The 22,411-nt window shown below is 38.1% G+C and overlaps 1 protein-coding gene across 9 annotated transcripts in view; it reads right to left on the bottom strand.

Moving 5' to 3' along the window:
* Window positions 1–1,786: 1,786 nt before the first annotated feature.
* LOC121647450 (AP-3 complex subunit beta-2) overlaps window positions 1,787–22,411 on the bottom strand; it is a 51,793-nt gene continuing 31,168 nt past the window's right edge. For 2 of the 9 annotated variants that reach the window (XM_041996890.1, XM_041996886.1), the window contains exons 10-28: window positions 21,351–21,405; window positions 21,188–21,259; window positions 21,034–21,096; window positions 20,817–20,949; window positions 20,623–20,732; window positions 20,234–20,410; window positions 17,852–18,038; window positions 15,403–15,521; window positions 11,803–11,841; window positions 11,013–11,127; window positions 8,661–8,838; window positions 8,399–8,561; window positions 8,116–8,203; window positions 7,904–8,013; window positions 7,585–7,813; window positions 7,024–7,108; window positions 6,462–6,559; window positions 3,811–3,949; window positions 1,787–2,518 (exon numbers count right to left, since the gene is read on the bottom strand). In XM_041996890.1, the coding sequence (XP_041852824.1) occupies window positions 2,332–2,518; window positions 3,811–3,949; window positions 6,462–6,559; window positions 7,024–7,108; window positions 7,585–7,813; window positions 7,904–8,013; window positions 8,116–8,203; window positions 8,399–8,561; window positions 8,661–8,838; window positions 11,013–11,127; window positions 11,803–11,841; window positions 15,403–15,521; window positions 17,852–18,038; window positions 20,234–20,410; window positions 20,623–20,732; window positions 20,817–20,949; window positions 21,034–21,096; window positions 21,188–21,259; window positions 21,351–21,405 (2,347 nt within the window). In that variant the 3' untranslated portion in view covers window positions 1,787–2,331. Of the gene's footprint in view, window positions 2,519–3,810; window positions 3,950–6,461; window positions 6,560–7,023; window positions 7,109–7,584; window positions 7,814–7,903; window positions 8,014–8,115; window positions 8,204–8,398; window positions 8,562–8,660; window positions 8,839–11,012; window positions 11,128–11,802; window positions 11,842–15,390; window positions 15,522–17,851; window positions 18,039–20,233; window positions 20,411–20,622; window positions 20,733–20,816; window positions 20,950–21,033; window positions 21,097–21,187; window positions 21,260–21,350; window positions 21,406–22,411 lie in introns of all 9 variants that reach the window. The other 7 variants (XM_041996891.1, XM_041996887.1, XM_041996893.1 and 4 more) reach the window with 5 other exon arrangements.

Raw genomic sequence — 22,411 nt, 5'->3', positions numbered from 1 at the left:
AAAGGCAGGGTACAACCTGAACAGGTAGCCAGTCTATCCCACAACAAAATTATCTCAGAAAGAATCAGAATTGAGCATTAAGTTCTGCAGTCTGAACGTAGCCGTGGTGTCAGATCAGATGTCAAGCTAGACACAGATGTGTGTCCAAGATGATAAATACAGCAGGTTTCCATTTCTCTGACAGTGTTAAATATTTACTGTTTCTTCAGTAATTAAAGTGAACATATGTGGTTGATCAGCAGATTATAACACGATACACATTATTTCATTTGCACTTTTATTTGTACAATAAATAAACTTCCTCAGGATTACATTTCACAACCACACACAGGGTATGATAAAGCGTATTCTGGATATTTGAAAGTCGCTGCAGATCAAAAGAATGACCAGACATGAGTTATGATTTTCCCCCAGTGGTTTCTGTGAAAGCAGGCTCTTCTTTGTTGGATGTTTACAATCAGTGTATGATTTCTTCATCTTTACATTTCTCATTATGATTGTGCTGTTGTGTCAGGTTCAATGGCAGACAAAAAACAGGTTTTAAACTGTAAATAAAGTTCCTCAACAACTGCTTAAGTCTTATTTTAATATGCTCCTTGTATACCTGACTGCTACATTTTCCATCAGTATAAATGACAGATAATTTCAGAAATGTACAGCTGGTTGACATATGATGGTTCATAAGAAGAAAGCTGAAAGACTTCTGACCTGAAAACAACAAAACAAAATCTTCATCTGCATTAAAATAAATTGACCATGTAAGAAAAAGCTTACAGAAATGTATGAACGGCCAAAAAATAAATAAAAAATGTAAAAATGAAAGAAAAAGTTGAATTCCAGAATTTAGACTACTGTGAGTTTATGTAAAGGCAACTTGATTCCAACCAATTTTTCACAAACATTTTTCATAAAAGTTTTACTCTATGTTGTCAAAGGTCAAATAAGAATGACACCATAGTCAGCTAAAGCTAACAGCAAGTTAGCTAGTTAGCTAAACACAGAGTCAAAACAGAAGTAAACTGCTAACTTGACTGTCTAAAAGTAGCTGAATTAGCCTGTTTAATGCTCACTCATTAACCTGTTACATTATATTTCATAAATATGGCAGAATGTGGTACTTTTAGGGACTAGAGGTGGACTAACTCATTTGTTGTTGTAGGTGTGTTTGGGTAATCTTCCAATAAGGAGAAATTAGATTACACGCAACACTGGTAGACTTGTTTTTAGAGTGCTGGTTTCAATATGCTTTGTAAAGATTTCAAGTTCAATTTTAAATATTTAAAAGCAGCTAGTTCATATTTTTTAAGGCCAACACCCAGAAATATTACTTTCATACATGACACCACACCATGTAGTAGAACTGTAAAACAAGTTGCTGTACCAAAAAGCAGTGATATGCTGGAGTAAGCTGTCCAACTGTGGTATCCTTGAATGACTCATGTTGAAATATACTTATTTTTAAACCTTTTTTTTTATATCTACAAATCTGTTTTAAGGGGATATACTGTATACTTATTTTAACTGCATCCACAGCTTTAAGCAGTCTTGTGAGTAAAAACATAAAATCAGATTTTTGTTAAAATATATGAATGAAGCTTTGATGTTTTAAAAGGTTTTTTTTTTTCTTAAAATTGGACATTGTTCAAATTAATGAGCTTGTTAGTATTTTTTTTATCATTTATCACCTTCATGTTAACATCACAGTAAAATTACTTTAGTTCTGATAGAGAATCATGCTTCCGAAGCTTTTTCTTAAGCAGATGTACCTGCTCATTTGTCATAGAGATGGTTTAATTTTTATCATGTGACATAAGTTAGAAGTGTTTTTAGTCACAGGAATGTATGTATGTATGTATGTATGTTTTTGTAATCTAGACAGACATGACATTAAAGAGAAATCCATGTGAAGCCTAACAGTTTAACGTCTTTTGGTTTAATAACCTAACAGAGTGTGACAGACTCTTTTGCATGTCATTTGAGGATATTTTAGTTCATTCAATCTCTGTGACATCTGAGCAAATACTTAGAAAGATCACAAGCTCTGGTGGGAAACTTCATTATTATCATTTAAGTCGAATTACTGTTTAAAAAAAATAATCTTCAAATTCCTGATAACAAATGATCAGTGAACCATCAGCTCTTCATAGATGGAGGACATATTTCTAGAAATAATTTCTACATTTTGGGTTATTTAACACAAAGCACCGGAAGCTTCCTCTGATACGGCCTGTAGGGGAACACAGGAAACGGGATAGTGACGAGTTAAGGACGATATCTGTGAGGCGGCTGGAGTGAGGCGGCTGGAGTGAGGCGGCGTAGTTCAAAGCTTGATCACTGTGTTAGAGCAAGAAGGATGTCCTTCACCAACATGGTGCCGATCACCATTTTCTCACAGTTGACTGTCAGCTGAGCGGCACCTTCCTCTTTGGTTGCGACAGTGACCAGCACCAAGCTGCCGCTGGTCACCGTCCTGCCAGCAAACCTGTGGATAGGATGATCAGGGGGAGGAACAGGAGGACTGAGGTCAAAGCAGCAAAGATTGGAAGTAAAGATGAAGCCATAAAGGAAAACACATACACGTCAGTGAGCAGGATGTTGTTCACGTGGAAAAGTACATGAACTGCTATTCACCTCAATGACCTCTTAAACTTAAACTACCTAAAACAAGGGGTTTGAAAATATTATTTTTGAGCAGAGTAGGATTTAATAATATGATTGCCTGGTTTGGAGTTGTTGAGACAAACAAGTCTCAGATCAAATCTTAGGCTGTGACTTTTATTTTATCTTCAGTATTAAACTCTGAGCATTTAAACATTCGTTGCATTGCAGTCCCGGCGCCAGGACAGAGTACCAGGACAGGCAATTGATCGCTTTGGGTTAATAAATTGAATATCTGACCCATGTTAAAGCAGATTAGGCATAGAATACAGCAAAATAATAAAATAAAATAAAATAAAGAAATTTTTTCCCCTCTACTGTTGAATACTATTTAGCTGACACTTAAAATTACATCCAGCAGATATCAGATGTAACAGGACAGATTTAACAGAAAATAAAACATTAGAAATAAGTCAATTTAGTCATTTCAACCAATAATCAGATTTCAGAGTAAATGACAGACTGTCAGAGGTCAAGATCAATTAATCAAAAAACCTGAACGGCAACATGAGAGACGTTCGGATCCATGGATCAAATTTGACACAAAACATAAACGCTCAGCACAACACAGATGTTTCCATCGTGCTCTACCCACTCAACAAACTTCCACATCCCAGCCAAAGAGGAAGTATGGTGGGAAAACTCAGTAAGCTACTAACCTGCACAAGTTATTTCATCTTAGAGAAAGGCAACTAGAGCTCAACCAAACTGATCCTGTTTCATTTTGTTGAACTTTAACTCTGTAAAACATCAGGAAACATCTGCAGCAGACAAAAACCGGACACACTAAGGCAGGCAGCTGGGCTTCAACTGTCTGTAGCATTCACTTTGCAGTGGTACTAATGCGGCCTTTTATACCGAAGATCAGTTGTTTGATTCTGAGTCGGGGTAACCTCTAGCAACAATGAAACCAACATGAGTGAGAGAAATAGAAATTAAACTATAATGGCTTAGATGTCACCCAAAATAAAAAAAATGGTCCGTGTCAGGTGTTGGGGATATAAACGGCATAACTGTTATCTACTTTTCTTGACACCTGAAGTGAAAACATGTTCCAAAAAGATCCCACATCCTTTCCAGCAGACATCCAACATTTCAACAACTCGACTTGGATTTAACAACAGTGGTGAAGAGTTTCTTCCTCCATCTCACCTGCACTCTTTGTCCGATCCACATGGGACTCTGCTGAGATGGGCAGCGGTGGTCACTCTCTGGACGATGGCGTGTTCGTTCCGACACTTGACGTCCAGAGTTAGCTTCTCTGTGATCTCATTCATACCCATCAGCTGACCTGCAGGGATGTGAGCAAAGTGGGGGAAAATCAGGAAAAAAAGTTGGCTATCACTCCCACCAGAAAAAAAATTATTAAAAAGAATAATCTATCTTTTTGGTTTCTGCTAATATGACAGTGACTTGAAAATAAACAAAAAAATGCATTTCTACTGGCTTTAGACATATACAGTATATACATCACCACAAGCATCTCCTAAAATCTCTTAGGGTTGGTGTGGCACTCAAAACAGCAAAGATTTGAAAAGTTCTGCTATAAACTGGAATGCACTGATGCTTCCCACTGAACACAGTGGTTAAATTAATTAAGATGCCAATTTTTGCACTAATGTAGGGATCTCCAGCTCGGGTCATCATGAGCAACTGTCCAGGATGTTCCCTACTACAGCACACCTCATTCAAATGAAAAGTTCTGTGCAAGCCTCTTAAGTACCCATTGATTGGAGTTTGGTGTGATGCAGCATATAGAAAAATATCTTTAATAAGAGAACACTTACCACCATGCAACAGTGTGGTTTGATTTACTGGTCAAAAGGCACCTGAACATCCAGGTAGAAATTTAAAATTTAACATGTGTTAATGTGTTACATCCTTGAGAGTGCTGAGATGCGTCAGTTATTGAAAATTTTCAACAACATGTACAAAATAACATGGTTATAAAAAACATTTTTTACACAGGAAAACGATGATAGTTTACCACACGTCACTGATTTCTATCATTTTACAAAGTGTGAGAAATTGGTTCCATACCAATAATCTGAGCGATTATAAAATTATTAATGGTTTATTTTCACAAACACATCCACTGTTTTAATTTCCAGTTTAACTCCATTTTTAAAATGAAATAAAATAAAAATCTGTTTAATTTAATTTAATTTAATTTAATTTAATTTTACAGTATGTTTCCACAACAACTGAAAAGAAAAACTACTACTGCACACTGGACCAAAATGAACTTTTTTTTTATATGGCAACAAATAATTAACATTCCCCTTATGAAGCAGAGAAGCCAGAAGGCCATGCTGACTTTAAGTCCACAGACTCAAGCAAGACATCCTGCGATTTTGTAAATGCTGCATTTGTATATTGTCATAAACTAAATCATAGATTTAGCCTTTCTCCATAGTATGACTGTTAAAATGAAGCCTTGTTTTAGGTGCTCGGTTGATTGCCAAATCTTTACAGATGAGCACAAACCAGGCGGGAAATTTCTGATCCTCCTTGAGATCAGTTGTGCTGCCATGAGTTGTAGGAACATTTTGGTCAAAGAAGGGCTAAAACTTAGTTTAGCCCTTCTTAGCTTTAGTTTAGCTTAGGTCACTGTCACAAAGGCACTAAACACTAAACTAAATTAATAATTTATTCAGCAAAAACAGAACATATGAACTTCAGATAAAAACCACACTTTGCTGCAGCCTTAACATGACAAATTCAAATGTAAATATTACCACTTAAATAAATAAAACCTGTGGACTTAGATGCCAAGGCCTCTTTTGACCTGCAAAACAAACCAGTGCTCATGAACTGGACTTACAGCAGACTGCTTATCAGATTTCAAGCATGGTCAGTGGTCTGAAAGCAGACAATTGAAAGCTGCTGTGAAGCAGATGTATTTTTTAATTCTTATGATGCTCAAAGAGTGAATTGGGATCAGTGGATGAGCATTTCCAGTCATACCTGGTGGAGCAGCAGTGTTGCGGAGCAGCAGGTTGGCACAGGTAAGTCTGTCTGCAGCTGCAGACCTGGAGATGCAGTTAGGGGTTAACTACTGAGGCAGGGTGTGGGATGGGGCGAGTCTGAGGAGGAGGAGGAGGTGGTGGGGGCATAGGAGTCTGTGTGAGGCTGAGGGTTGCTATAAGGCAGGTGGGCACAAAGAAGGCTGGGAACAACAAATCTATCAAAGCCAACTTACCTAGATTCTGTAAAAGCTTCTCTATTGGGGACAGTATGAAGAGGGAGGAACCGAGGATATGACATGTTTAAAGAGTTAATGTGTGTTTGTCAGAGCCCAAAACAGCCTCAGTGTTATTCACGATGGAAAGTGCACATCAGAACCAGAGACATGCTGGTAGCTGCTCTCTGTAGTTGCTCTATCAGATCCTGACTATCAAACTTGTTGGTTTGTTACAAAATAGATTTCCTTCACTTTGTAAATGCACATTTTCCCCAGATAACTGAGCATTATTTAAAGATTATTATAAAACACTGATTTCCTTAAAAGTGACAACTCAAAGGTAAAAACAACTCGACCACACCTCCACATTTAGATGTTTACCTAAATGTACTTTACCCTACATAGTTAATATTGCTGATGGTTTGAGCGTTGCAGCGTATTCAAAGCAGAAATATGCCAAAACCATGATCTCAGAACTATAATGTATCAGCTAAAAGGGAAATCCACTCAGTTAGGTGTTAGGGATTATAACTAACTCCTGTTTCTGTCCTGAATTTACAGACTTGCTGTGGTGTGTTTAAGACATTAAATGACTCTTTCATGTTGTCTTGTTACCAACCTTGTTCCTTTTTAAACTCATTTTCTGTCAGGAAGACGGGCCTCATCAACTCGCCGACCGGAGGCTGGATCGACACAAAGAACTTCCTGGTGTGAGTACTATAAAACAAGAACAACAGCTTCAGGGATGCCTGACCTGTAATATATATCCTCATTACTCAGTATGGTTTTATGTATCTTGGTATAATGGCAGTGATAAAAAAAAAAGTACAGATTGGATGCTGGTAATGATTGTTTTCTCAGAGTCAGAAAGCTCAAAATAAGGATACCCAAAGTGTTTCATGGTCTGACTGCAAAATAAAAAGAAAAGAATCCCCAAATGTTTTCTTCAGCACATCAACATTGTGAATCAATGGACTACATATTTAGTCAGCAGGTGGCAGTAAAGTCTTTGTAAAAATAAAGAGACTTGCAGATGAACTGAAAGCCCAATGAAGTGACTTAAAGAAATGTATTATTAAAAGTCATGTTAATTCCAGTATGATCACAGTTTCTGTTTTCACTCTGTTGAATTACAAGAAAAAGCTCAGAGTTCATGCTCTGAAAACAGATATTCCTCTCACCACAGCTGGAAGTTTGCTGCTTGCGTTGAGTCGCAGAAATCGATGCCCATCACTGCTGTAGCCGTCTCGCCTGCTGGCAGCAACTCTGCAGACACAGAGAAAAAAAAAAGCACAATCAAAACTAAACCTAAAGCTAAATCTTTGTAACCTTGACCTACAGAGATGCTGCATCCTCTTTTAAAGTCAGTCTGGATTTAAGAACGATGTGCTGTTAAGACATTTTGAAGTCTTCAGATGTAAAATGTGAGACTTTATGTTCCTCTCAACATGAAATAGAAGTGATCTTTCAGCTTCAGATTAATTAAATAAAATGTAAATGGTGGTGGGACGTCTTAAGGATAATCTGATCGAAGTATCATCATGCCCTCAGGACTTTAATCCTTCACATTTTCATTTAACCCATTTTAATGCTTTTTTTTATATCCAAAAGTTTGGTTTCATCTGTTATAATTGGAAATGCAGCTTCCAGTGGCCACAAACAGGGATGAAAACGTCTGATTTGTAAGTAATATAACAGTGCATGCTGCTTAAACAGGGGATTTTATCAGGCTACCCACTTACCGATCTCTGGGAACTCTTTGACCCTCATCCCTGACTGGAGTTTCACATCCTCCATGTGCAGGTTCTTGGTGTCAGAAGTGGAGTTGTTTGTGAACTGCATCTGTACAGCCACCATGTTGGCGTCGGGGCTGAATGGCTGCCGGCTGAAGCAGTACTCCACCGACAGGCCCTCCCCCGTGATGCGGTGCAGCAGCTCGTAACTCTTCAGTGTGCTGGAGGGAGCGATCGTCTGTAAAATGAATAAATTTCATTTTCAACTTTTCAGTCAAAAGAATTTAGTTTTTTCTATATAACTGAAAACAGGATAGAAGTTGCTTACTGCTGGGGAGAGGACAGAGTCAGACAAAGACAATCCCTCCAGGTCGGTCACAAGGCTGTTGGACAGGAAGGTGTTTACAGGTGTGACTTGAGGGGAAGGAGCAGGTTCAACTGGGAAAAAAGATGCAATGTGACATTTATTACCTTAGCTTCTGTAGGAAAATCAAACGAATACTCAAGTTTCTATCTTTGATAGAAACTTAGTAAACTTACAATCGTCAAGGTCAAGCAGAGACATTTCTTTTTTCTCTTTCTTGTTATCCTTCTTGACAGGTTTGGAGGGAGGTTTAGATTCAGCTACCTGGAAGGAGAGCAGGTAAAACTGATATGAATACCTGCAATCTCTTGATGTAACTATGTGCAACTGGGGCCCATTTCTGCTGTCCATAAAGTCAGGTATTACACTTTGGACAGTAAATTAAATACAATACTCCCCTGGATCATATCTGTATTTAAACTGGAGAGTAAAATGTAAATAAGGACATATCATCAGTACCTTCTTTTTCTTTTTGACCTCTGTCTCAGAGTCTGACTCTCCAGACTCTGACTGGCTGCTTTCGGACTCGCTCTCCTCTTCTTCAGATTCAGACTCTGAGTTGCTCTTTCGCTGTTTACTCCTTCTCTCGTGCTTCCTGTCTTCTTCTTCACTGCTCTGTTCGCTGTAAAAAGAGGGTAAAGATCAGAACAAGGCATCGGAGAAGTGACTGCAGTTAAATGAAAAACTGCAAAATATCAAACAATGAAAAAGTTTCTAGTACCTCATACTTTCTTGCACTGGTTTTTTAAACTCTTTTTTCTTTTTCTTCTTCTCCTTCTCCTCCTCATCCTCTTCCTCATCATCCGATTCAGAGCCTTCCTCACTGTCTTCGCTCTCCGAACCAGACCGGCTCTCCTCGCTCCCACTGCCGCTTTCCGAGCGACTGCTGGAGTCTGACTCTGTGGAGGGAAAGGTGGTGGTTACAGGGCGAGCGGATCAGTTAGATTACACAAGAAGCCTAAAATCAACCTCATGTGAAGAGGAAGAAGTTTAAGTTAATAAAATTCTTCTTCTTTTATTTAACCATCAAAGGTATATAACTCGCACCAGAGAGGGAGATTACATTTTTATTACCGTTCGTATAATTAATGTTGCAGACACATTTTACCAGGGGGAAATCACACACACACACACACACACAAAAGATCAAGCAGCACCTTAAAGCAACACTCTAAGACTTTCTGTCTCTTTAATCCCACATAAAGCTCATATGCATCAAAAGCGAAAACATAAAACAGAACTACAGACAGACATTATGAGCACATTCTGTCCTACAGGACCAAAACTGTAGTCTGCCCCCAACATCTTCTAACAGTGTAAATTCATTACAAGTCATGTTGGTTGTGAGATGCCACAGAAAGAATGAGAAATATTTTACAACCAGATGACTTTGAGGTGTTTAATGTAATCCAGGGTAGTCTTTTTTTCCAATTCCTTTTTTCCTTTTTCCTTGCCAACTGTAAGTTATAGTTTCATTACAACTGCAGCGATGCTAAACAGGACGATAAGAAAGGGAAGAATAATGACAAATCCAAACCTTGGTTAAATGGCCTGGAGGTGATGGCACATGTTAGGTTTGAGTTTCAGGGATGGGTTTGTCTGGTGCCCCATGGACACCACAACATCCATCCGAACAAGCTAATTTACCATGAATCCTATTTCTTTCATATTCCTTCAGTTTGAAAGAGTAAATGTAGCCATCCATGTCGCATCACCTTAAATCCCGTACAGTATATGCACTTTTTTTTTGTTAAGTGTTTTTTTCCTTTTGTATGTTTGTATAAAGTCTCATATCTTTTCTTTTGTAAGTGTACATTTAACAAAAAAACTACAATGATGCTTAAACATTAGCGACTCCTTAGGAGTTGCATAAATATGGCCAGAAACATCTAATTTTAGTCATATTGGCCTTTAAGGTACTGAGGGAAATTTCTCAATACCATCAAAATAACATCATGGAGTGTCAAAAGTGTATGGACCTCCAAGATAAGCAGTAAATTTGAAGGCAAAATTTGAGCCCGGCTCTTTCATTCAGTAGATTATATTCAGGTAAGAGGGATTTCTGGAAAAGAAAAAGGGAGGAAACTAAAGACTGTTGTTACCCTCCAGAGGAGTGGCAGCAGAAACAAAGATCACTCCATGAGCAAAGTGTGTAACAGCCTGATAGATAAAAGAACCAAGGGTAACTTCTAGGCAGCTAAAGGTCTTTCTAATTTTAAAGCAGCTCATAAATGTTCATAAGTGCACCATCAGAATAACAGTAATGAAGTATATCATTGCAGGGCTGCAATGAGAAAGCTAATTTGACGCTTGTCTGTTGTTTGCTAACATAAGGCTGCAAATTTGCCTGTGTGACAGCTCCAGGGCATATTAGTGAGGCATCAACTTCTAAACTCCAATTCTATCTCTATATTTACACAATGCCAAAGAAAACTCTGTATTCATAAGTGTCTTATCCCAGCTGTGAAACATAGTGGCTGTAGTATTATGGTTTGAATCAGTTTTGCTGCATATGGTCGAGGATAGCGTTCCATCATTTATGAAGTCTGAGAGGAGATATTTGGGTATCTGTGAGCCGATAATACTACATACATCAGTGGTTTTAGCTAAGAATGGTTAAAGGACTTACTGAACGGACAGCACATATGAAGAAACCCACCCACACCCCAGAACTGAAGCTTATGTATATGGAAAAATGAGCTAAAACTCTTTAGGCTGGTAATCAGAGTTAATCAACCATTAAGGGGATTGTTTTGTTGAAGTTAGTCCTTCACAAGAAGGTCCAACCAGATCCTGACAGGAAAGAATCATAAAAATTTGCTATTAACATAAATGCTAAAGCATAACACTGCAGTTTTGTATAATATGCTTAACTGGAAATTCATGCAAGTCAAGTTTTTTTTTAAATTCTTTTTCTTATCCATACTAATGATACCAAAACTAAACTTTTCCTATTTTTTTTTTTCTAATGTCTTATTTTTACTCTCTACCCATCTATATTTACACCAATTCTCAGCAAAAATAAAAAGGATAAAAACATGACTTGTAGTGAACAAATTTCCCGCAGAGTTACCACTATCAGCCGACTCTGTTGGCCCAGACTCGCCCTCTGAGTCAGAGTAGAAAGGCTTCTCCACTTTCTTCTCCTTCCTCTTCTCGCGGCTGCTGCATTTGGTCCATTCAGGCACCTGGCAAAGGGAAAGAGAGTTTAAACTGATCAACCAGCTCAATGAAAAGCTTCTCAGCAAGAAGCAAAAACGTGGGCAGATTACAGTAGCGTGGCCATGAATGCCTCTGCCTGGGTGTGATGCAGCCAAATGAAGCCAGCATTCGCTGCAGATCTGCTTTTAGATCTGACAGTCAGAGAACAAATTTACTCAGATACTCAGATGCATGAAGCTGTTTTTTTTCCTACACAGACAGACTTGAGCACCAGGTGTTGCCTTCATGACCAGTTGCAGAAATGGTTCTTTTAATACTGAGAGCAGTTCCATTAAGAGAAGTGATGCCTTTGAGGAGAATCGGCTGTACTCCCACACTTTACAAAAAGAAGCAATCTGCTCTTTCTATGACCAGACTCATTAACAAGAACCAGTTGGTAATGAATGTGGACATCTCCCAACCCTATTTAAAACCCCAAATGCTGCTAATGCATCTACCCATCCTGCTAAAAGAATCACTTCTTTAATGGTCAAGACCGAGGAAGAGGGTGCTGTGTTTCAGGTGGCTTTGGCTCAGCTAAGCACACAACAGCAACTACGTTATGCAGGGTGTTAAAAGCACTTGGGATTTTTTTTTTTTTTTTTGCGGCTATGTGGGTTGAAGCTCAAGGACGTGTGGCTCTTTGCCGCTAACTGACTCACACTCGTTAATGTTGTGACTCTTTCAAGCAGCGCAAAAACCTGGCAGACGTAGAAAAGAAAAAGATTGGGATGCAGATGAGGAAAAAGGAAACAATTTTTTTAAAGGAAAAAAAAATCAGGAAAGCAAGAGAAACAGGAACAGGAAGGTTAAAGGGTCTACAAAAAAGAATGTGTGAGAACAGTTTGTAAATCACAGAGACAAAAAACTAAACCCCAAATCTCATCAAAACACAATATTTGATTAATATGTTGCTACAACCTAATCACAGAAAACTGTCAGATCAAGCACTCCAATATAACTATCACTTACATATCACTACTGTATATACAACTGTATATACTAACTTACAATAAAATTAAATAGAAGAAATTAACAGTAAATGATTAATATTCAATGCATATTCACACATTGAGAAAAAAACAAACAAACCAAAAATCAGGAAAAAGCATTTAGTGTTAACATCTTCACCAGCAACAAAGCACGACGTGCCGACATGAATTAAATGATGACGGTGAGAAGTGGCTCAGCTGCAACAGCACAAAGATAAAAGCACATCACACACAATCAAACAGCATTTGTGACGCATCCACAAATCGTGTCACAAATTTCATGAAAGACCAGTTAGGTGCAGGGAGGAGACAGAAACTGTCAGCTGGAAAACGATCTCCACCCAAGGCCGACTTACTCATTTGTTTTGCAACATTTTAGTACGTATGCTCCACCTTCATAAAACTGCAGACATTAAAGCATTCTGTTTTAAATGCTAACATGACTTCTTGTTCTCCCAGCTGGAAACGTTTGTTATTAGGCTGAATATGGTTTAGGCCTCATGCAAGCGACTTGATAAGATTCTGTTCACCAAATCATCTTGCACATCTTTCATTTCATCAATCTAATGAGTTCTTTTCAGCTTTGCTTTGCTTTTCAATAGACACGGAGAGAAGAAAAACCCTTTGTGTGAGACATATTAGTGCTAGAAGACTACTTTTAGTAATATATAATATATATTTATAATATATCATAAATATATAATATTTCTGTGGCATATATATAGACGATACAATGCATATGCACATAATACAACATAATTATAATTTCATAATATTTTTTTTCTTTTTATGTACAATATATATTTTTTCAATGTACAATATATTTGTTTTACAATTCATATGGCTTAAAATAAAAAAAGAAATCAAATCATATATTATGTATATATATATATATATATATATATATATATATATATATATATATATATATATATATATATATATATATATATATACATACATACACACACTGCAAGCTTGCAAGCTTCTACAAATGGTTTTGCTAACTTGTAATATTACTCCCAGCACTGCCTAACTTAGCTGCATGTCACTTTTTATGGTCATTTTTATGCGTATTTGTCAATTCTCATGAGCAAGTAGATAGGATACATCTAATAAGAAGCTTTACAAACAAAAGGGAAGAGAAGTTTGAGGATACAAAAATGCCCTTGCATGAGACCCACTGTCAGCTTTAATTTGTCAGGTGACAATAAAGAGAATTCTTGAACCCAGAAGTCCTGGGTTATTATTGAGGATATCACAAGTGAGTAAGCAGACCTTGAGTTGAGAATGTATTTTTTTATGTCTTTTTTTATGTCTTCTACCTGAGACAAAGGCAGAAGCTTCATTTGAACTGGCTGAGAATTTGTTGACATTCATCTCATAGTTTCAATATCAGCATCAGAAGTTACCATATTTTAACAACCAGAAAGAAACTTGAAATATGAAAGAAGGAGAGAGCAGTCAAGAAAACAAACATCACTGCACTCCCAGAGGTGAGGGGAGGGGCACCTCTCGCCAGTCTCCTAGCAGGCCAATCCGCCCCTCGCTGGTGGTTATGACCTCCTCTGTCTGTGGAGGTGTACAGTGTGCAAAAAGAAAAGAGCCTGTCAGAGGATTTACTGACTCTACCAGCTTTAACAGCCACAACATGAGAGGATATAATGGGATGCTTAGTTTCATATTCACCCAGTAAATCTGTTGAGCCACTGAAATGCTGCTTCAAGGACCATACTGATGTTTTCCTTACTTTTTTCCCAGCTAAAAAGCATCAATATTACATGAAAACACCTGCCATTTTTCACAGCACAATAATACTGGTTTAGACTGATTTCCTGCCTTTAGTGACACTTTTGGTTCATTTTATATACTTTGAAGTTGCTTTTAGAAACAAACACCTGAATTTTAGCCACATTATTTACATGAAATAATGTGCTTCCATAAGAATTAAGATGGTGAGTAGCAGCCAGGAGCTGCTGATCAAATGTTCCTGCTGGTCCACACTACAAGTGGAGAGGGTGGTTTTATTTCAAACCTAGTACGAGTAATAACGCATGATGCCAGAAAATCAATCAGCTGTCAGAACCTTCTCAAGTCCAGCAGGAAGTTTTCTATAGAGTATCTGCTAACAGCTGCACTTCCACATAACACAAAATCACTCTGAAAAGCATGTTTATACACATGGCTTTCTATCTTAAACTTCCAACCTCTGTAGGAGAATACCTGCTGGGAAAATGGAGAATCATCAGAAAATAACTTATTCGCTTAATTATTAGACTAATATGCACTAAACCTTGCATATTCTTTCACACCAGTCAAGGGGACATAAATTGCACCTGTGGCCTCATCTTGAAATCTGCGTCACAAGTTACGTTAGTCGACACATGTGACAAAAAAATCAAGCCTTAAGGTCACTCTTAAAACTTGAAAATCAAGCTTCAAGTGTTGTGACACACTCAGGTTTTGATTTTTTGTCTTCACTTAAAACCACACTGCTGCACCGATGGCACATGGAGTGAATGGGATGGAGAAGAAGAGGAGGGACTTAGGAGATCTGATGATTCTCTGTAAAAGTGAATCTTCTTACAAAAAGTTTGTATTTTTGCTTGGAAATTTTGAGAATTTAAAAGTTGAATACACTGATTATGGACGCTTTATATCAACTAGTGGCTGCACCCAAATATTAATATTAGTACTACTGAGTACTAGTCAGGTGGCAGCCTTCACACCCAAGTCTGCTCCCTCCTTATAACATGTGCTATTGGCTCAAACAGCTGTGAGGAAAGATGTGGATGGGGCGAGTAAGCTGCTGCCCGACCGAAGCATGTGCAGCACAGAGGATGAGAGGAGCTTGTTACCACTGAATGGTTTTATAATGCTTCAGTTGTTTACCCAGATAAATATAATGTCTCATTGATGAGAATCCTCTTTTCTCCTTGTGGCTCATTCTCCTCCATGGAGGGGGGAGCTGTTAAGCATCTATTTGGCAGATTATGGAGGCCAAAAAAGATGCATGTTTGTGATGAGCTGTTAATGCCAATGAATAGTAAGTGAATGAATGATGGTCAGTGAAAGAGGAAACCATGTTATATTGGAGTTAGGAATATATTGGATGTGCAGCTGTAGTGACTCTGTCCAACCCCTCTGAAGCACTGCTTTGGGGAAGGAGCAACCCTCGCTCCCTTCCATCTTTTTGAGCCTCTGGAGAGCCCAGAACGCCCCTGTGTCTCTGTATGTTACTGTTCCCACTGCACGCACAGACTCCTTCACCTCCACGTTGCGCACGGAGGGGTCAGGGGCGGATTCAGGCCAGTCAGGCAACTCCTGGTAGCCCCCAGCCTTGGCATTCAGCAGGTGGGACAATGAGCCCAATTGGAAGTGGTCTCGATCTGCAAAAGCACAAAGAAGCAAGAATCATAAATGGAAATCTGTTGGCATGCACAAAGACTCTATTGTATCTTTATTATTTTCTTATGACAGCCTGACCTTTGAAAGATGAAGATGGTGCAAGACCTTGAGCCAAAGGAGATCATGTCTAATACATACATACACACAATGAATGTATACCTCTCTGATCATCTATTCATGGCTTCTCTTAAGGTGATGCCCAAGTCTTCCTTCCAGACTGATTTCAAAGCATACATGCATGCAAATGACTGTTTTAGACATAAACTCATGCATTTATGATTTCAGTTCTCTGGATGTGGGCCCCATTGTAAACAGGTGTGCCATCTGAGAGACACTACAAAGCTTTGGAAATGTAATCTGTGTTGTGCTGAAAGCTGCCTGTGCCACCAAACAACGTCTTCTCTTAATCCAGGTTAAGAGGGCTGTTTACAAATTAATTATTCTTCATGAGGTCTAGAAGGTGTACGGAGGGGAGAGAGCACCAAGAAAGGAAGGATGATAAGGGGATTACTCTTTCCACAATCACAATTTGTAGTTATTGTTTATCTGCCAAGTGTCGTAAAGAATGAATTATTGATAATGAAAGGGATGGTTTAAAAAAAGAAATCTGTGGAGAACAATCATGTTAATGGTATTGACTCTTCCAGCTGGGGACAAAGGGCGATGACTCCATCGGTCAAACTTGGAGATGGTGCGATTGAGTAGGGGCTTAAAGTTCTTTTCAAAATAGCTCATGAGCTGACTCGTAATCCATTGCTCTTTCTGCCAGTCCAATAAGATCCCAAGGGGTAGCCCTGTCTTTCTCTGTATTCCCTTTTATTTTCAACCAGTATAAATTGCATTTAGCCAGTCCTCTGAAGACTGCACTCACCAAATCAATGTCAGAAAAATTAAAAGGTCTCCTGCTGTGTCTCTAGATATTGCTTTGTGCAACAAAAACTAGAAAAAAAAGCACTTGTAATACATCACAATCACCACGTCCAGTTGCTAGCAAGGACATGTGAGCTACAATTGATGACATGGGATATACAGCATTTCTATTGCTCATTTCTTAAATGTTGATTAAAAGCATTTGTCATGCATTAGGAGAAAGTGAAAACAACAAACAACAAAAACAACAGCAGATGTGAATCCCCAACTTTTTCTGGCCTGAACTGTTAAACAATAATCTCATGGAACTAACCATCAACTTCCTTGATATAATATGTCACATATGCTCAAAGGTAAAATAATAATTATTGATTCTCAAAGAGTATCTCTCTTTATTAAGGATGTCCACTACAGTTGTTTTCTTAATCAAGGTTTGTTTCAGGTTGGAAAAACTACTACTTCCACTGAATTACAACCTCTGGCGATCCTAGTGTATTCACTTCAGACCAGACAATGAAGCCTGCCTGATTTTAATTTATTTTGTGGCTTTTCAAAAGAGAACTTGAGATTTGCTTAAGCAGTGACCAGAAAACCAGCTAATATATATACACAAACCCTAGAGATGACGACAACTGAGCTGAGTGCCATGTTGAATGGAGTCTTTGTTTTCTGTTGTCACCTCTGCGTCACAGTCAATCAGAGTGAGCTCTTAAACTAACAGATCCAATACCAATCAGCTGACAGTCCAACAATGTAGGACACACTAGACCAAATGGGACAGCAGATGTTCAACCCCACTTCTGTCGCTGTTAACTGGGGGACACTTTGAGGTCTCAAAATAATTCTTCAGTGTGTCACCAGCCCAACAATTAAAAATAAATAAATAATTAATAAATCATGTAAATTATATAATATATATATATATATATATATATATATATATATATATATATATATATATATATATATATAAACTGTATTACAGATGTAGGAATTGACCCTATAAAAAACACAAAATATCAATCACTCTAAACACATGTGCATGTATATCAGCTATATTCAGACATGACTGAATTATGAGCCACTGTTAGAACTAGATGAAAGTGACTGTGTTAGCAAATCTGCCAAATCAGTCAATATGTTATTTAGAATAGATTATCTCTTATCTCTTGGGGGTCTGAATATAAAATGTAATTTGAAAAAAATGACTCATGGCCTTCCTGTCTTTTTTTTTTACTTTATAATGGTCTTTTGTTGATACAAAGGGAAACTGAAGATACAAGATTGGAAACTAACAAAAAAGGACAAAAAAATATATATTTCCAGCACAGATTTGTGTAACATGTGTTTCGGTGTTATTTTAAGGCATAATAGAGGACAATGTAACTGTGCAGCTTTCATTTCTTTCAAGTTTCTGAACAATGCAGACTTGCTTTTGTACCTTTAAATGGAGACTCGAGGACAGGTGCCGGTTTGAGAGCGAGGAACAGTTTTTTAGCGTACTTGCTGAGGGCTCCACTCTTCTCTGTGGGTACAATGAGCTGGCGAATGAAGCGAGCACGATCACGGATGTCATAGTTCTGGTCATATTTGGCCAAGTTGAGAACATATTGCGTCAACAGTTTAGTCTGTAAGGGGAAAGACATGGAGGAGGAGAGGGGAGCAAACAAGATTATTGATGCTGGGGAGCCCCACGTAGACCATTTTCTGAGAATCTCCAACAATACTAGTACATACATAACACAATAACAATAACAATTTATCTTGGAAACACACCACCCATAATCAATTCTAGTAACAAATACTGACTGATGTAATGCTGGCAGACAGTAAAAAAGCTATAACATAAAAAGTGGCTAAGCAAAGAACCCCCATCAAAGAAAAAGTGGATTGGAATTATTAAAGAAATATACCTGAAAATGAATTTGGACAGATTTATTAATTATGGGCTAAAATGGACAACTCTTGTAGAGGATGAGACATGCAAGTATGACAACACTTCATTAATCTCCTGAAAAACACACAATAACAATCTGTATATATGCATTATGGGTGGTTGCATGTTCTCAAATACATGTTGTAGCAAAGTATGAAACTCCTTAGTTGATGTTGAGGTACAGCAGACAGCTCTGGTGGACAGATGCTGGTGCCCATTTCAAACTTTTACCAACGATGCTATCTCAATGACTGCAAGAAGTCGTCACAGAGTATCATACTGCACATATGTGGACATGATCTGACGTAACATGAGAATATATCTGAATGATCTGACTGAAATAGGACAATATCTAGGCTAACTCAACCCCCTTAAGTCATGATGCCATAATGTTGGGACTTTGTTGAGACTTCTATATCTGTGCTTTCTGATGTTCTTCTTGTCATTGCATTTTTTGTTTTATTGTCTGTTTGTTAATAAATGTAAAAGCTCTTAAATAAAGTTAAAAAAAAAAAGTTTATTGATGTATTTATGTTATGTAAAAAGCCTGGTACACACAACGATTTTTGAGGTGTTTTTGTCCCAATTTTGCCTCTTCCCAACCTCGGATGGCAAATGCCCAACCATCGTGAGATTTCCCTGTCCAGTTATCGTTTGTTCTGTGGTGTGTTACGAGCCGATCTCTCCCGATAATCCGCTCCGAAATGAGTCGTAGCCGACAATGAGGAATATTGAACATGTTTAATATTTCAGAGCCGATTTCTGAGGAACGGCGACGACTCATGCGTTGTGATTGCGTGGGTGGTGACGTGGTACGGAATGAAGCCAATCAGAGAGCGAGCTGGCTGGGGAACAAGGAAGTAAATAAAGTCCGTGTTCGCACTGTCTCCAGTCCGTTATTTTCTTCAGTTCTGGCTTTTTCTGTTAACAATAGTCCACCAGCATTCCCTCGTCCTGTATGTTTTCTTCCATGCTGTGTGTTGTGTTTCCGATTGTTACTATGTTTCTTCTTCTTCGTTTTTTGTCGGTTGTTGCCATGGGTTGTTGCTATGGTTCTTCTTCTACGTTTACACGTTTGTCCAGCTCAGAGGACTAGATTGTAGATCAGCTGTGTGACAGAATCGTCGTGTGTGTTGTTCTACGATTACATTTTCGGAGCACACCACACACATTATGATCAAAACAGTTTTTATTATCTTCCCGTGTGAGGTCTCGACCAGATAAAAAATCTTTATGTGTGTACCAGGCCTTAGTAACAAGGCTCAGTGTGATGAATCAATGGTTGTGATTCAAAGTCTGATAACATCACAGCTGTTTTTGTTTTACGTGTAGCTAGCTGGGTATTGACCCTCTGATGCATAAATGATTAAAAAAAAAGAAAAGAAAATTACAAAATAATATTCTTTCATATTTATGTATCTATTCTTTTGAAACCAAAACACAGCTGTATCCTCTTTTCCTGTTTATCACGAAGGCAAACTTTGTAATGACAATGTATGTGTATATATAGAATTTTTTAACTAATTTATTCATGCTTCAGTGAGTTGCAATATTTTAGATAACTCACTAACGTCCACTAAAGTGGCTAATTTGCAAATAGACCATCCTCACCCATGCATATACTATAAAACAGAATTTAAATAGGTGTCCCCTATAGTGGACACTACGCATGAAAGAGTTCATGTGGGAGAAATCTGTAACTCATGAGGTGGTTTCTATGGTTTTCTGTGCTGATGGCAGGCTGCTAGGACAAATTTCCATGTTGGTAGGTGTATGAAAGGTCCAGTGTGTAATTTGTACTGATATCTACCAGGTTGTTGTGTCTTTGTTTTATTTCTATCAGCTTCATGTTTACCTCCTAGTGATGGAAAACCCAATCAGCCAAACCTGTTTAGAGTTGGTGAGATACAGCTTGGCTGCCAAATTGATGATCTGTAGTTTGACAATGTCCTCCTCATTGGTGAACGACTTGGCCATCTTTCTCAGAACATCTGGGGCAATCTTAGGTACATGCTCACAGTATTCCCCAATCAGCCAAAGGATGCTGGCCCGTGCCATCGGCACCTATGAACACAAATTAAATGGAGCGGTTACAAATATCTAACTCACTACGCAGGGTTGTATCTCACAGAAATCAGATAGGGTTAGTGGTTGGCATAAACAAGGTTTTAACAAAGCAACACACTTAGCTGAAACTGATATGACTCTGTGAGGACACTAAAAACACTGTAAAGATCTGACAGCCAGATGCTGACACCAGTTCATTAGTCTCTCACCTGGATGTTGTCTGTTAGTTTGGCCATGTGCTTGATGATGTCACTGTGTTTCTCTGGTTGCATCTGCAGCAGCTTTTTGATGACAACCACCGACTCAGCAACCACCAACTCTGTACCACAGCAGGAGTCACACATTAATTAAACCGTTGACCAAAATCTCATACTCTCCTACATATTATGAGTGAAACACTTACCATCTCGGTTGGACAGTAGCTGAACCAGACCATTCAAACATGTATCCCTCACTTCTCCAATGTTGGTAGCACAGCGGCCAATGGCTTGGATTGTGGCTGCCACAAAATCTTTATCCATGCTTTTAATATATGTCTGCCAGGTAAAAAATAGAAAACATTAGGCTAAAATCAGTGGACCAATATATATACCTAAGCAACAGATTTGCTTTCACCATACCTGAAATTCTCTGAGAATTGTGGAAATGTTCGTCTCATTGGCCAGGTTAGTTAGAACCTCCAGCTGGAAAAGAAAAAAGATAAAACATGCTCACATTGATCAACACAAACATCTAAAAAAGCTGTAACCAAAAGTGGTTGAAACAGAAAGCTACCTTCAGGATTTTAATTTGGGTTGGGTCTGTGGAGCGGATGTAGAAGCTCTTCAAGTATGGTTCAAACATGCCCTGTAAAATATAGGAGGGAAGACCACCCAGATTTGTTAGTTTTTAAAGTGCTACACAAACACAAGTAAGCAGGATAACGGCTGTAGCTCACCCGTCTTTTAATCGTCATTGTTGCCACATTCTGAAGGACGACATACTGGACTTCACTGCAGGAAGGGACAGAGGAAGGAGTGATAGACGGAGAAATTTAGGAATAAATAGTGAAATAGTGAAGCCAGATGAGATGAGATCTTTCCAACTTTTAACTGACACAGTGTAGTGACCAAATGTAGAATAGAAAGCCACCAGAACTGCTTATTGCTACAGCTAATGCTAGTTAGCTATAACTGATAATTTGCTGTTACAGCTAATGCTAGTTAGCTATATCTGATAATAAGCAGTGGTGAAAGCACCATAAAACAAAAGGCTTTGAATGCTTTATAACATTTAAAATAAAATTATGCAACACATATGCATTTTTTAATAAGGTGTAAAAAAACAACAACTTTACCAGTTTCTATTAGCTTCTTCTGTTGATTTTTGTTTGGGATAAGGCTAATTAGGCAGAATAAGTAACACCTGTTTGAGGTCTTTTTTTTCTGTTTTTTTCTGTTTGTTTTTCTGTTCTGATCCCATATCTCAAGAGTACCTCCAGAATTTGGGAGATGAGAGGATGGAAAAAGCTTGACATGGGTTTTCTAGACCTCAACAAAACAAAACTTGGTCATCTTGTGTGTCCTTTATGTGCTAGAATGACCAACACAACTATGCTGGTTGACCTTCCCACAGCTAAATGTGGCCAGGCTGTTTACCAGCATGAGGAGGAGGTATCAAGCTGTTGTAGTTGTGTATGGATCTTCCACGTAGTCCTATTGTCCCACACTATAAAATTAATAAAGTATAAAAATGGCCAATATATGTTTTTGTTTTATTTATTACTATGGAAGAGTACAGTCATCCAATCACCTCAAAAAATCAAAACAAGAGTGAATTTTATCAAAATATTATTTCAGGGGATTTTTTTTCTGTTTGTTTTTGTTTTGTTTTTGAGGCAGTACCCACACAATTAGTTGTGTTGCTTTCTTCACAGAAGTACAGTGTCGTTATAAGGTTGACTTTTCATGCTTTAAAATGATGCATAATACAACATTTATTAGTATTATAAAAGAAAAA

The sequence above is a fragment of the Melanotaenia boesemani genome, chromosome 10, assembly GCF_017639745.1.
Source record: "Melanotaenia boesemani isolate fMelBoe1 chromosome 10, fMelBoe1.pri, whole genome shotgun sequence".
Taxonomy (NCBI): Eukaryota; Metazoa; Chordata; class Actinopteri; order Atheriniformes; family Melanotaeniidae; genus Melanotaenia; species Melanotaenia boesemani.
This window is presented reverse-complemented; position numbering and strand designations above follow the sequence as displayed.